The sequence below is a fragment of the Cydia amplana genome, chromosome 15 (assembly GCF_948474715.1).
Source record: "Cydia amplana chromosome 15, ilCydAmpl1.1, whole genome shotgun sequence".
Lineage (NCBI taxonomy): Eukaryota > Metazoa > Arthropoda > Insecta > Lepidoptera > Tortricidae > Cydia > Cydia amplana.
Window position 1 is genome coordinate 2,460,624 of NC_086083.1, and position 16,739 is coordinate 2,477,362.

Genomic DNA, 16,739 nt, shown 5'->3' on the forward strand with positions numbered 1-16,739 from the left:
AATACACCATTTGTTCCGCATACGTTTGATTGACTTATTGTGTTCCACTGTTTATACGTGTCAATTTATTTTTAGCCTAGACGTATGATCGCACGTGCGTGTATTCATAGTAGTTATAAATAACCAAAGCACGTGTGTCTTTGATCCGCTAGTAACTGACACGTTACTGCTCCGGCGGTTTACCAAATCAATCATTACAAAAACGTGCTAAGGCCACGTAAACAGAGTAACGATAGCCAGCCATTGTTCCCGAAACCCCGTTGTTTAGTCGATTAACGCGCGTTTGTTGTTTCAGGCAGCCTGCCGATGTAAACACATGCCCGAAATGAGATGAGCATGCGCGTGGCCTGGGCCAGATGGTACTGGATTGTGATCTTCACGACGTGCACCGCGAGGACCGCCAGCGACTGGCTCGACTGCGCCCGGTTCGCCGCCTGCGTCTGCAAGTGGTCATCCGGCAAAAAAACCGCCACCTGCGCCTCGAGCGACCTCCGTCGACCCCCGCCACTCTCATCCGACATCCAAGTATTAGACATACACGACAACCCAATCAGAAATCTCCCTGCTGAAGCCTTTGCAAGTATCGGCTTATTAAACCTGCAGAAAATCAACTTACGAGCCACTAAACTTCGATCGCTGCATGCGGACGCATTTCTCGAATTAAGAATTCTGATTGAAGTCGATTTAGCTGAAAACGACCTTTCCAATCTGCCGAGGGATATATTCAGAGGCAACGAAAGACTACGCTTGGTAGTTCTGACCAACAACCCTTTGACGACGCTAATTGCAGACCAGTTTCCGCCTTTGCCGCATCTGCGCATGCTTTTATTAGACGGCTGCCGGCTGCGGACCATACACAGAAACGCTTTACGGAACTTGAAATCTTTAGAGAAAATAGATTTGCGTAGAAATCAGCTTACATTCCTTCGTTACAGTACGTTCTCTTTGCCGACTTTGAAAACGATTTCTTTATCGGGCAATCCGTGGCGATGCGACTGCCGACTACGTGAATTTAAAGATTGGTTTTTACTGAGGAAGTTAGATACAGAGGAATTAGTTTGCGTGGAGCCTTCCACGAAGGCAGGGAACAAGTGGAGGAGTGTCTCTAACGAGAGCATGGTGTGCGCACCCGAGGTGCGCTCCAGCACGTTGGTTGTGAGAGCTGAAGTTGGAGTGGCCACTTCCTTCGGCTGCTGGGTTCACGGGATTCCAAAACCTCAAATAACATGGTTATTTGACGGTGTAGATGTACATAACAGTAGTTTAGATTGCGATTTGGAAGAAACGCAGACGGATATAGAAGACGATGATTCAGATGAAAGAGTACCAGGTAGCGTAAGATGGGTGAACATCACGCTGTTGAATGTAACTTCCAGTGCGGCCGGAGAATGGTCTTGTGTAGCTAAAAGTAGCGCTGGAGAAGCGAGAGCGATTGTTAGTCTCGTGCTACCACGATCCCAAACGGCTACAGCGAGAACAGCTCCCGGCATTCCTCAACTTCTAGGCGTCGTTTTTGGTGCATTAGGTATCTTAGCGTCCCTGGGCTTTTTAGCGGCTGTGGCCTGCTGGAGATTAAGACGACGCTCAGTCCCACCAAGCAGAAGCTTCACTGACCAAGAAAAAAGATTATTAGATGCATCAGTAGTCGTCAGTTGCGATCGTTCTATAGTTGACATGGCGTCTCCCTGCGATTTTGAACTGACAGAGAGATCTGGTGACGATCAGCCTAGAGGCTGTGGCTTCGACCCTGTACATATAACTATAGAAGGTACTCCAGGGGCTTTTCCTCCTCCGCCTGCAGAGTTTGCTGTCCCAGTTCCGTACGGAAACATCTTCATATCAGTGCAAGTAGCTGGGAGAGTTGGTGAGCCGGGGAAGTACCCTGATCTACTAAGTGGAGGAGCGACGTTGCCACGTAGAAGTAGGACGTGTTGCACTGCACCAGCGTATGACAATATGGGACCCAGAGTGACCGTGACGGGGAGTTCTTCAACATGGTCTTTACCTGGACCTAGCGTGGAGAACGGTAGAATGGACAACACCGAAACCCCCGTCCTGACTTTACCGCCTCCGCCACCTGAGTTTGTGTCCCTTTAGCCTCGGCCCCTGGTACTGGACGCCTCTGCCCTGAGGTGACCTGGTACCACACGGACTTTCGGTCAATTAGACTTTTCCCCAATTTCTTCATTATAAGATTATTAAGTTTTGTAAATACTTAATTGCTAAGAGGGAGATGTGTGACATCCTGTGAGATTACGTAAGGTTGTTATCACTATTGATGATGATGATGAATGTTATTTATCATTATTAGTTAGAGGAAATCTTGTTGCTGGTACGTTGGGATTTTATTGAAGTAAGAATCTAGTCTTTGTGTTGATTTCCTAGGACATTATTTTTAAATACATTTTGCATATGTGTGTCTTCCCAACTTTTGTAAATATAATTATTTATTACTTATAAACTTCCCAAACATAAGACTGACCCTTTTGTCTTGTTTTCGTCTATCTTTATATCTTTAATGATGTATAAAGCTATACACTCCACTTAGTCATACAGGATTGCTTCTAAACAATTTCTTTGAGAGCATATAATGTAAAAATAAACAGATCACAAGCATAGTATACAATCGTTTCATTTTAATTAACTATTTCAACGCTACGATAATATAAAAGGCGATAGCCTCCTTACCTACACAATAATACAAACTAAAGGCCAAAAATTATGTAGGTGGTCAATGTTTACTAACACCTAACACTATCACTCACTCATTGGCCTTTGCGTCTATTCCAGACGATTTATGGTGTAACGCCGGAGAAACACCTTTTTTGGTGGCTGAATAGACCGGCGAGACCGACATGGTCTACCACAGGACTGACAAAGGAGATTTCCGGAAAACGGCACTGAGACGCCTTGTCGTCGCTTTTGCCTCTTGTCAGCGAGTGCGGCGAACCAGGTCTCATCACAAAACTTGCGACCCTCCACAACACGTTTGCGCCAATCCGTCCGCTGTTCTGCAAGCCTCTCCCAGTCTCGGTGGTCGATATGGAAGGCAATCATGTCCCTCTTTGCACACTAACACTATAGGTACTGTGATATTCGGAGTTTTTCAGATAAGAAACCGATTATATTTGATGATATTACTACTAAATGGTCAATAGATACAAGTATATATCTGATTTTATGAACAGTAGGTAAATAAAATTTTCGAAACTCGCCGTTTTCTCACAAAAATTTTGACTTAAGGTAAATATGGCCAAATAAAAAACAAAACATTTATTAAACTGCCCTATATTTACTCTATTTCTAGATACTTTATATATTAACGTTCTAGTCCAGCAGTTTCATCAATATAATGCCTCAATTTGGTAACTCAATCGAATTCTGTTGACACTCTCATAGACACCGTTTGCTGTGGAACAATGGAATTTCTATTAAGTCGGGCTCGGCGTCGTGAATCAATTAACCATATCGGCGTCGTACGTTAAACAATGGTTTGTCATACAATGTCTACGTGCTTTGAGGCAGGAAATGGAAAGGACGACCTAACTTCTAACCAGTGGGTCTTACAGCTGTAAACTTCGAGAACCCCCTATGTAGAAAATCTTCCAAAAACTTAATCGACAGTAAATTCCAGACATGTACTTCTTGATCCTGCAAGCCTTGACTTTCGTTACAGAGATGATCGTCATATTGACGAAAATTCCGAACAGATCACAGGTAAGTATTTTCGTCCAAGCTGAAAAGGGGACGATTTACTCGCGCTTCGCTTAGTAAAAAAAAACTTTATATCTGATTTTTTATATCAAATACTTATAGCTGTTTTTAATTAAGGATTAAAAATAACTTACGACGTTTTGATGTAAAACCTATCCTCTATAATCCTAATCCGCCTTTCCTTCGATAAAATGTTCAAGACTTGGAGTGATGCGGATGGCGTTACAAACGCAAAACAAGAGAGTAGGTAAGTATTGGGTAAGTCTACTATTTGCTGAATAAATGTTGATGTTCAAGTTGAAGAAGAAGACATAAAATGCCAAGAAACTGAAGGCGTAATTATGCAGAGTTTTTGGTAAGAACCGGTTGAGAGCTGTTATAGGAGAAAATATTTAAATAACGGATACATATTAGCACTATCTGCAGTTACTTTCAATGATTTAGAATTCTACCGTTTGTCTAATAGTTATCATATACAGTGTGGAAAGTTAACTCGGGCCCTGGAGGGAAACTACCTTAAATCCTTGAGCTAGCTCATTTTACTTAAAGGAGACATTCCTTTATTTTTAAAAAGAAACAAAACTGCATTCAAAGATTTTCTAAAACTCGCTTGCCTCGCCCGGGACTCGAACCAACTAAAATTAAAAAAAACACACACACTATTTTATTATACTAATCGATAGTATTAATATTCAGGATAAAATTTTTCTAACAAACATTTGGTCTTAAAAATAAAAACAATCGTTAAATCTAACATTAACTTTATTTTACTATCAATTTGTTACAATTAAATTATTTAACTGATAAATTGTTCGAAATGAGCCCCGTGGTTCCGTCTACACAAAATTAGTCGCCGTTGAAATTCATTTCTTGTAGCCTTCATCAAAGTGTTGTGGTGTATGCTCCTAATAATATTTTCTACCGCAACCCTTAGCTCTTGAACGGTTTCATAGCAAGTTTCATAAATAACATTTTTTACATGACCCCATAAAAAGAAGTCCATGGGCGTCAGGTCTGGACTTCTTGCAGGCCATCTAATCGTCCCGTTTGTACCTATCCAGGTATTGAAATGTTCATTGAGGTAAGCCCTGGCAATTCTGCTGTTGTGGGCAGGTGCACCATCTTGTTGAAAAATGATATTATTTCGTTCCTCTTCTGGTAGAAGGTTTAATTGATTTTGTAGAAGCTCCAATATTTCAATGTATTTTGCTGCATTCAGATGTCCTTCATAAATGTGCACCAAAACAACCATATTACTTTTGATTCCACACCAAACATTAAACGAAAATCTGACCTGATTGTTCGTTTCACGGACACGGAATGGATTTTGACGACACCAGTAATAATTGTTATGAGAGAGATAACAGAATTGTTACGTGTCTTTTACTTGTTAAAAGTGAACAGTAACCAAATGTTTGTTAGAGAAATTTTATCCTGAGTATTAATACTATCGATTAGTATAATAAAATAGAGTGTGTGTTTTTTTTAATTTTAGTTGGTTCGAGTCCCGGGCGAGGCAAGCGAGTTTTAGAAAATCTTTGAATGCAGTTTTGTTTCTTTTTCAAAATAAAGGAATGTCTCCTTTAAGTAAAATGAGCTAGCTCAAGGATTTAAGGTAGTTTCCAGAGTCTGTGCGGAAAGAGAAGAGTCGTGGAATGTATGGGACCCAATACAGTCACGACGATCTACGAGCAATGTTATAGAACTTAACAAAATGTGTTAATAAATTAAATTTTGAAGTACCTAGTTGAAATCATTTATATCTAATAAATGAAAAAAAATGTTGCGGTAAAAGTCCAATTTATTTTAAACTACCCCAAGTACCTTAACTGAAACTGCGTAAAAATATTTTTATCACTATTAACATATAGTTTGTCAAAGGACTGTCTCATTTCAAACATAGACAGAGAGAATCATACTATCTTTGTTTTACACTAATACTAGCATCCAAAAGAAAAGGATGATTATAGTTTTTTTTGTTCTTAAATATTTACTGACAATTTGGTTTGACCAACTATAAAACTTACTGTATATTGGGTTTAGTAATATCGTTAAAACGATATGTTTCAACGCTTCATCCTGTAGGCATGTATTTTCCATCAGAGGAATGATGTAAGTAACTAACCCAATGTGAGTATCGCAGAAAACACTCATCATCATAATATACAACCGGAAAATATTTTTTAAAAGAACATTGATAATATTTCTTAGAAAAATAATAACCGGCGGCGGGAAGATCTTACAAAGGCATCTTAGACAGCACTTAGAACAGAATCGGACTGAAACAAGACATTCGATACTGAAAACAACAGTGTGGTTTCAAGCTTTTTATTTGTTCTTTTATGATATTTGAAAAATGAAAAATGTGATATAAATTCGAGGCATGCAATCCTTTTACTATATTTGTTTGTTTCAAATCATGTGGAGTTCACGGTATTTAATTAACACACACATAATTAATATACAAAGAATGTCGGTATTTTCGGTAACTACTACAATAATACAATGAAGTACATGGAGTTATTATAATCTGTACGTTAAATATCATAATTTTTTAAAGCGAAAATTTTACATGTAGTTTTTTTTTACCTGTTGATAGCAGAAACTAGCATAATACAGCTCGAAACAACCGTAGCCTAGGGAGGCTTGTAACTCCAAAGATGTCACATGCGCGTTACCGTCATAATAAGCTCCGAAAATCCGATATATTATTCCTTGAGAAAACCTCGGCAGAAAGTTAATTTTACATAATGTTTGATGCAATTTTAGAGTGGGTGTTAATATTTATAGACTACTTGAAAGTCATAGGGTATGTTCGTAAGTCACTGCAGATTCTATTTTGTGTTTCTATAAGACCTAAATCAAATTCAAATTGACTAAACAGGCCCCTGTGACACGACATTCATTTCAGGTAAGGTCAAAAAGGGCTCATGTCCCATATAATCATAAGGGAGTTAATACGTTTTATGTGAACAGGATTATTGCAACGCTGCTTAACTGAATTCCGGACGAGGCGCCTCGTGACCTGGTTAATAATAAACTAGCATTTGCTAGCTCAGTGACTGTACCAAGCTTATGCAAGCATACCTACATAATATTACCTAAGGGAGCAAAGTTATGGTACAATGACCAGTAAGTAGGAAGGTACCCATAGGTTTTCTTAAGAACAAGCTGATTAAAGGCCAAGCCACACCGGATGCGTGTGCGTGACGTGCACGTACACGTACGCGTCCCGCTGCGTTGTAGAATACGAAAACACATAAGAGAGGACACACCGCTTGCGTGACGTGTGCGTGACGTGCGCGTACGCGTGACTTGCACGCAACGCAGCTCCGACGAGACAAACCGGCTGCGTACTGCGTGCACGCGTCCACGCAGCGGAGCGGCAACGTCGCTTCGTTGCGTGCAGTGATGACGTTGTGTTTAACTGCGATCCCTATGAGAGGGCGAACCGAGCAGGTTCGGACACGCACAGCTCGGTGCTGCATAGGTGCTGTGCGTGTACACGCGCAGCTCGCTTGTATTTATTTACAACTCGGTCGGTGCGCGTGCTGGTTTTTAATATGGATTCAGTGATAAAAGAAAAACTAATTAAAATCTTTCGTCAATACGAATGTATATTTACAACATAGCACAAAGATTACAAAAAAATACGTCTTATATAAATAATTTGGCCTGTGGGAACAAATCGATGTTAGGTATTAACCAGGCATGTTATATGTGTAATAATTGCAATGGCGGCATTAGTGAGCTGCTTCCATTTGCAACGGGAGTCACATGATGTAGGTACTGTCGCAGGAGTATTTTATTTTACTGCACGCATGACTGAGCTGCAGCGTGCACCTGCGTGGCGTGTGCAGCACACTGCGTGGCGTGCGCTGCGTGACGTGCGCGTCACCCGGTGTGACAGGGGTGCTGCGCACGTCACGCAGCGCACGCCACGCAGTGTGCTGCACACGCAGCCGGTGTGGCTCGGCCTTAAAGGACGACTCACGGTCCAGGTCCGGGCCGATGCATCACGTGATCCCTCCGAGAAAACGAAGTGTCGGACGCCTAGGCCCTGACACGGATCGCGTCGTCTTTCTAGCGTTGTCTGTTTTTACCAGGGCCTAATAAAATCCTCTAAAACCGAAGAACATTAAGAGCCAACAGGAGTGGTCATTTCTCCATACAAACGTACTCGACTGTTTCCTCCGTGGGTTTTGAAGCTAGAGCAATGATTTTTTCAACACAGATTAATATTGTCAATATCTGTGTCGGACCGTTTTGCTTTTTTTGATATTTTTGTTTTTTAAGGCGCTAGAGCCCTTCAAAAATGGCCAAAATGGCCTAATTGACTATGCCGCAATGAGAGGCGCGCTATTCAAAACTTATATCAATTAGCCAAAAAAGCAAAACGGTCCGACACAGATAATGTCATAATCATTTAGATTTCCAAATTTGGTTACGATTGGTTAAGTTTTGGAGGAGGAAACAGTCGAGTACGAAACCTCGATTTTTGAGATTTTTACGCAGGATTTTTCGCCTTGTCCTTATCGCACTAGTTTTAGGAGCTGCTTCCGTTAGCGAGACGGGTATATTTACCTAAAATATTTAAATCTCAGCTCCTGTTGGCTGTTGGCTCTTAATATTTACGAAAACCCCCACCAGCTGACTGACTTTGCAATTCAGAGGGGAATCTAGGCGAAGATGTGATAAGTCCGATTTACTCGTTCTTTTCTTTTCGCTAAATAATTCGTTCTGAATTTTCGAAAAAAATATTCGATAGTACTAGCCAGGATTCGAACCCAAGACCTTGACTTTAGAAGCCGCACGCCTTCAACTTTTCCATTATCAATTCAATCTGAATAACTATACACTAATACAAATTCAATTAAATTATTCATCGCATACGTCCGGACAGGCTCGATATATAATATTTTTGATCTAAGATGATCTGAGAAACTAACTTTTTAATAACGGTGCTAATTGAGAACTTACATATGTATACATGAGAACTAGGCCAGATTGTTAAGACAAACAACGAAAGCTAATAATGCATTTACACTCTAATAGAGAATAAAGGAACAAAACAAGGAAACAAAACTAGAACTAACTTCCTACGCAAAACAGTATCACAAAATAAACTAGGTACCGCGTATAACGTATATCCAGTCCGTCCGTTTCCGTATCACAGTTTCTCAGTTAACACATTTAGTTTTTTAGGGTTCCGTACCCAAAGGGTAAAAACGGGACCCTATTACTAAGACTCCGCTGTCCGTCCGTCCGTCCGTCCGTCCGTCTGTCCGTCCGTCCGTCCGTCCGTCCGTCCGTCCGTCCGTCTGTCCGTCCGTCCGTCCGTCCGTCTGTCACCAGGCTGTATCTCACGAACCGTGATAGCTAGACAGTTGAAATTTTCACAGATTATGTATTTCTGTTGCCGCTATAACAACAAATACTAAAAACAGAATAAAATAAAGATTTAAGTGGGGCTCCCATACAACAAACGTGATTTTTGACCGAAGTTAAGCAACGTCGGGCGGGGTCAGTACTTGGATGGGTGACCGTTTTTTTTTTGCTTGTTTTTCTCTATTTTTTGTTGATGGTGCGGAACCCTCCGTGCGCGAGTCCCACTCGCACTTGGCCGGTTTTTTCAAGTCGCTTCCATACAGTTTCATGCGTCTATAGGCTACGGTAACGGCTTACCACCGTATATAGGCGGGCCGTATGCTTATTTTCTACCGCCGTAGTATGAAAACGTATTCGTAATCAAGGCTTACACTCTTAAGTCCTAGTTCAATTGAAGCTATTCGCTTTTCAAGCTAAGTATTGTAATACCCTTAAGAATAAAACGAGCTACACCGGACACGCATACATGTCCAAAAGTAAACCTTATATCAATGAAATAAGGTGCAAACGCCGGTAGTTGTTACATGTTTACGTGGCGAGAGGACAACGCACTGCGGTAAACAGATTTTATGTATCGACTTTCAGAAGTCTACTAGCAACTAAAGGATGGTCCAGAGATAGAGGCCGCTTTTTGCAGCCGTTTATATGACTACGAGAATAAACAATTAGATTAAAATGTTAAATGCATTTTATTCTATAAGACTTATGAAATGGGCTATTTTGCTGTTATCGCTTAGGTTCAGGGAGTATTTGGACAAAGTGTAACGTAACGCCTAAATATAGACATTGAATATTGACAAAAATAAATAGATTAGTTATATTGGTTGTTCTTTTATATTTTAACGCAACTATCTACTCATCTGACTTTACAAAAGAGTTTAAATTGTCTTAAACATTTTTTTTTGCTAATTTGCATCTCAAGATAATTACAATGACTAATGGGGTTAGTCAGCTGAGCTTAGATATTTCAGTACTTAATTAATTCTGGAGTTAGTACTGTTAGTTAATTTATGATCTTCATCATCGATTCTTCATACATACATATTTATAATATTTGGGAAAATTCTTGTGATGCAATTGGCATATTTTGTGATCTTTCTAAAGCATTTGATTGTGTGGATCATGGAACGCTCATTTTGAAATTAGAACACTATGGTCTGTCAGAAAATGCCCTAAACTTACCTTAGCAATAGAACACAAACAGTTGTCGTAAACAAAACCCAGTCTAGCGGAGCTGTAGTCCAATTAGGAGTGCCACAAGGTTCTATTTTGGATCCATTCCTGTTTTTGGTTTATATAAATGATTTGCCATGTATAGTAGAAAATCTTTGTGTAATAGTTCTTTTTGCTGATGACACATCATTACTTTTTAAGGTTGATCGGAAATCTACCGATTACAGTGTAATTAACAGCACACTCGTTAAACGTTAACTGGTTTACTATGAACAATTTGCTTCTTAATGCTAAGAAAACCAAATGTATTAGATTTTCTTTGCCGAATGTTAAACCAGTCGATACTAAAATACTTTTGAATAATGAATGCTTAGAGATGGTAGATAAAGCTCTGTTTCTTGGTTTAACATTGGACAAAAATCTACAATGGAGTCCTCATATCGGAACACTAGCTAACAAATTAAGTTCGGCCGCATACGCCGTGAGGAGAATTAGACAATTGACTAATGTTGAAACAGCTCGCCTTGTTTATTATAGTTATTTTCATAGTGTAATGTCATATGGTATTCTGGTTTGGGGCAAAGCAGCTGACATACAAAAGAGAGCCATTCGTTCTATATATAACTTAAGAGCGCGTGAATCATTAAGAGCACTTTTCAAAGAAATTAATATTTTAACTGTAGCTTCCCAATACATATATGATAGTATTATTTATGTTATTAAGAATCTAGACTCCTTCACTAAGAATTCTGATGTCCATAACTTTAACACTAGAAATAAAAATAAGCTTGCTATCAGAAAGTTTCGTGTCCGTAAGGTACAAAAGTCATTCGTTGGGCAATGCATTCATTTTTATAACAAGTTACCTGAGGATGCTTTAAGATTACCCTTTCCAGCTCTTAAGAATTACTTAAAAAAGTCATTGATGTTAAAAGCTTATTACAGAGTCGAGGACTACTTGACAGACAAACATGCATGGTCCAAACCAGAAACTAATAAAAAGTAGTAGCAATTAAAAACATTGTATTATGTATAGAGTTATAGGTGACACAGCTCAGGTAAGCAGGAAAGCACATCAAATATTATATGTTGGTAATTCATAATAATCAATCAGATTTATATAATATGTTTTCCCATTTCTTTTAATAACTTTATTTTCTTTTCCTTTTGTAAGAATTTGATATGTTTTCTGAAAGAGCTACGAATTTGTATGATTCCATGTACATATGTATATTTTCTAAATCAAATTTCTATTACACCTTACTCGTATGTGTATAATTGCATGAATTCTATAGTAATTTAAATTGTATTTTTTTTCCTTATTTTCTCGTAATGCATGTTAATTATAAGATGTAATTATTTTTGAAAAGATGTGTCCCGCCGAGTTTGTTGCCGGTCCCATAATGGGATACCCTCCTCCAATTGAGGGGGGATTTAAATCTTCTCGGGGCAGAGGTGTAGGGTTGGAGCCGGTCTACCTAGCTTTATTTGACGTTCATAAGCGCATTGTAATTATGCCTACTTGAATAAACTATCTTTTATCTTTATCTTTATCTATATTGGATAGCTATATTAAATTAGGGTTTAGAGAGCAAATGCAACGAAGTCCCGTAGCATTCGAGCGTGGTCAAGATCTAAGCCAAGAGCGGCCAAAACGTTTCACGTAATAATAGATTTACGACAGTGTGGCACAGTTACGGTTTACGCATTCTTTGTAATTAATAATAATAATAACATCTGCTAGACTGCTCCAAATATCACCAATACCTTACTAGCTCATCTCACGGGTCAGAATTCACTTCATAATAAATCCCAAAATAAATTAAATCTGAGCCAAATTGGATTTCATTCATTCAGAGTGCTCGAGGAGCAAATCGTACGTTTCAGGAGCAAGGATTATTGCTATTCACAGCTAGGGTTGCAATCAATTTAAAAAAATTCAAAATTAGTTTACAGTGTTTTTATTCACCAAACATATTGAAGAAAGAAAGAAAGTCATTTATTCGATAAAGCACACATATACACTTTATACACAGGACAAAAAGATGAAAAACAAAGAAAAAGAAAAGGATAACAACCACAATAGAAAGACAGTAGACAAAAATGATATACACACATATTATAGTTTATTGTGGCGTAAAGCTAGTGGACTGTATAGGTTATGCGCTATGTTAACTCAAATAAAACTAACTTGGCTTACCGGTGGTTGCAGGTCCTCGTGTTGACAGAGGCCTCTGCTGGTGGTGGCTTCTTGTTGCTTCTTTCTTTATACCTACTGAATATTATTGGTATTCGTGATATTTTCTCTCGCGATTTTAATGAAACTGATGTATGTTAGTGAGTGTTATTTAAAGACCTTTTTAGGGTTAGCCAATATAATTCAAGAATAAGACATTACCTACCTAAATGGACACTAAATAAGTAAGTTTAAAATCTATCTAAGATACAGGATTTTTATAGTGCAGGTAGAAGTCATAATAAATACTTATAAGATATTATTAGCCGAATGGAAATGTAGGTATTCTTATGTAAAAAAACTATATATTCAAAAAGAAAAAAATCCATACTGAAAAGTCCAATCAAATTCTGACTGTTGGTAACCCTAGCAAAAGTTAAAACAATCCCTAATAAATCGTTATCCCGTTCGACCCATTTTCTGGCTTGTTGACCGATTTGGGCTTGTTTATTATTTTAAATTATTTCAACCCCTCGCTTGAGATGGGGGTGAAATTTCAACCCCTCGCTTGAGGTGGGGTGAAATTTCCTTCCGCGTTCTTAATTATGAGAGCATAAAGGTAAGGGATTTTGTGAAAATTATTGTTAACAGGATTCATAATTATTTATAGAAAATCTATTAATTGGAGCTTTATTATAGGTAAGAAATTTAATTTTATTAAAGTCGTACAATATAGATAGAGTATTTCCTTGTTATGAGAAGGCATAGGCATGAGAAGATAGCAAATGACTCAACCTATCTGCCATTTTAATTTTGCAAACGATGTACCAAACAATCTGTAAGTATAGAAGAATTGTGATACCTACAACAATGAAAATCACTAAGTGATATCAATAGGAACAGGGACTCAGAAAAGCGCAAGCGCAAGCAGCATAAGTTGTTAAGCAAGTGACGTATTCAAAATTACCTGCTCACGCTAATAATTCTTATATAAACAAGTTGTGTTCAGTTCATTTTGATTACCTCGCTTAGCAACATCTGCTGCTAACTGTACTTGAGCCCAGGGCCGTCTTAAACTATGCTGGGGCCCCTGGGCACATAAGAATTTGGGGCTTTTGGAAAGTAAAGATAATTAAACTAACATTTTTCCACTATGATCTTCTATTTATTATGGGTAATCAAATATACTGTTATGGGATGGGGGCCCTGGGCACGGGCCCCGTATGCCATTATGGTAAAGACGGTACTGCTTGAGCCCTATTAAGAAGAAGAAGAAAGACATTTATTCCATAAAGCACACATACACAGGACAATAAGATGAAAGAAATAAGATAAAGGGAAAATAGCAAAACAAAGAAATTATGTACACATTAAAAAACAAAACAGAGAAAAAATACACACTTGGGTCCAGCAACATTACACAAACATGCTCGAACGTAATCGTGATATGTCCACGAAATAAGAAACGCATTACCCATGCCGCATTGCGTACGTCCGGGACGCTTGTGACGCAGATTATGTTTTGTAGCCGATATGGCAGTCTCAAATATAAACTAATTGGTTGAAAACTCTTTGGTTGGATGCAGCATCAGGCTTGTGTCATGTTTTAATTACAAATGTACTTCTCTAAAATTATTATTATAATATCATTTTAACATTATTATTAATAATACAAAATACAGTAAAGTGAAATATGTATAAACAAAATTAAACTGTAGTATAAAATAAGACTAAAATGGATACTAAAAACAAAAAAAAAAACTAAAGTTAAACCTAAAAATTAATGAACTAAACGTAAACCACCATTCTTTAATTGATTTGTCTTTTCTTCGAATTCTCATGACGTGAAATCATTTTAAAAGATCGTAAACTTATAGTAAAAAGCTAGGTACGTAAGTTTTTACATAGTAAAAAGGTAAAGGTTTTATACAAACAAATAATGCTGCTCGGCTGTATGAATACCTATATATAATCCGTTTTTATAGTTTTATTTTAATGAATAACTATCGAACTTATCGAAGTACCTAGCCGAAGACAATATTATGAGATAAATATAGAAAACCTTTATTGAGATAAAATTAGACGTATATCATAATTTTTGTAAACGTGTACCGTATCTCCTTATCATTATGCCATCTGTTCCCTTATGGTTGCTTCCGTTATCGCCCGTTGTAACGTGCAGACACTACAGATATTTGTCGTTTTAATATATTTATACCATGAGAGATGTATGGCACACATTTTTGGGATAAATCGCTTTATGGGTTGTGAAGATCTTGTGAGCTGAATTCGCTAATAAAACTTATAAATCTTGCAAAATACGTAATATTTTATTTAAATGACATAAGCGACAAAACAGAGGACAAATTGTGATAAGTAAATTAGAAAAAGTATAAAAAATATAGAGATATCTAAAAGAGGCCGTCATCTACAGGTCGTGCATAAATACAAGTAAAGCTGCATTAGCGATTGAATTTTTTTTTTTAATAATACCTAAATTTCTAAGACTAAGCCTGTGGGCGAACTACACAGCAACACGGTACAATGCTCTTCGTGTACAGTTCAATAACGCTTTCAGGGTGCTGCCGCGATTTTGTAGTGCATCAGGGATGTTTGCCGAGGCGCGGGTTGACTGCTTCTACGCGAGCATGCGCAAACGATGTACATCCCTGGTGCGCCGGATCTGCGTCAGTACCAACAGCATTCTGAAAATGATCTCGGAACGTGTAGACTGTATTTATCTCAACCACGGCTGTGCTACATACCTAAACCAAAATGTTAGATACGTACACTGATACCTGAGAACTTGTGAGGCGAACTACCTAAGAAAGCGCAAAGAAATTGAAATTGATCGAAGTGTCATTTTATCAATATTTTGACATTTTTTATTTATTTTATTAATTAACATTATTAACTAATTTGTAATTTAACGCTCGAATATTTATTTTTATTTATTCAAGCCGTTATTATTTATTATATTTTGATTTAATTTAATTTATTTTTAATTTCAATTAAGTAATTAATTTATAACATTAGTAGCAATATGACATTGTATAGTTTATAGAGTATAATACTAACAATATTTTATGAGGCATAGTCGTAAGTACTAACAAAAGTGATCCCTGATGGTCCTGAAATACTTAAATGAATTTAATTTAATTTAAGACATTATTAGTTCCCTTATTAGTTCTGGACCAAATTAGGGAGTTTCCAAATTGGGGACATAGTTTCAGTTCATCATTCAATTCTGTTGGGACATTAATAGAGTGTCAATGGGTTGATATAAAACAAATTAAAAACTAACTTAAATAACAAAATCATACTAAACTTAGTCTTAAAAATCTCCCTTGTGGTATTCCATGTAAGTTTTCAATGAATGACGATTGACATGTCATTAATGTTTTCATCGTACTACGCAATAAAGTGTATAATAATGTAAGAAAATGTGCTTTAAAACTTCGGTATATGCTACCAAAATCTCATTTAGCACATTTTACGGCAAAATGGCGGGAGTTCATTTAAACTGGCCTAGTTGCGCGAGGAGGCATTTTCGTAACGTGCGATATTTTCATAACATTCTGCACTGTGGTACAAGTCAAACTAGTGACATTTAAATTGAAAAATACTTGCTTTTTTATTTTTATGTTTACGTGGTGATCTCCAAATCCAATCCAAAAGGAAGGAAAAGTTATAATGAAATAATCATTTATTTATATGGTATTATGGTATTGGTATTACTAAAAGAAATTAAAAACTAGCTTAAATCTAAAATAGGCCCTTGAGGCATTGTACCAAGGATGCTGGCGACATTTCCTCGCTGTAAAGTTATAATTAAGGTTAATGACAGAAATGTAGTTATTAATTGTGCGAGTAAATATAACAAAATTATTCAAGGAAAATAAATACATTTATGGAACAGTTTTATATATTTTTTAATTACATTTTATTTGATTCAAATACTAAATGCCTTCCTACACTAAATTTTATGTGTTTAGAATAAGAATGAAAGATATTAGGTAGCTATAACTTACTTTAAGACAAATCCGTTCATAAAACAATGGGACCATAAATATTTAATTTAAACTTCGCTTTTGTTAGAATAAGATGAAAAGACAAAACGATGGCTAATTGCGTAATTTGACTTTGAGATTGGAATCTTTTAGGAATTTGCGGAAGCCAATTGAAAGCCATTGAAACTGCTGAGAAATTGATAGCTCAATCGGTAGTTAAAAAAATAATATAAAAAACCGGCCAAGTCCGAGTCGGACTCGCGCACGGTTCCGTACCA

At 37.4% G+C, this 16,739-nt stretch overlaps 1 protein-coding gene across 2 annotated transcripts in view; it reads left to right on the forward strand.

The window, feature by feature from the left end:
* The window catches only part of LOC134654437 (leucine-rich repeat-containing protein 24-like), a 102,753-nt gene extending 100,127 nt beyond the window's left edge, over positions 1-2,626 (forward strand). The window contains exon 2 of one of the 2 annotated variants that reach the window (XM_063509878.1): positions 296-2,626. In XM_063509878.1, the coding sequence (XP_063365948.1) occupies positions 331-2,097 (1,767 nt within the window). In that variant the 5' untranslated portion in view covers positions 296-330 and the 3' untranslated portion in view covers positions 2,098-2,626. The remainder of the gene's footprint in view (positions 1-295) is intronic. The other variant, XM_063509879.1, reaches the window with a different exon arrangement.
* The last annotated feature ends 14,113 nt before the right edge of the window (positions 2,627-16,739 follow it).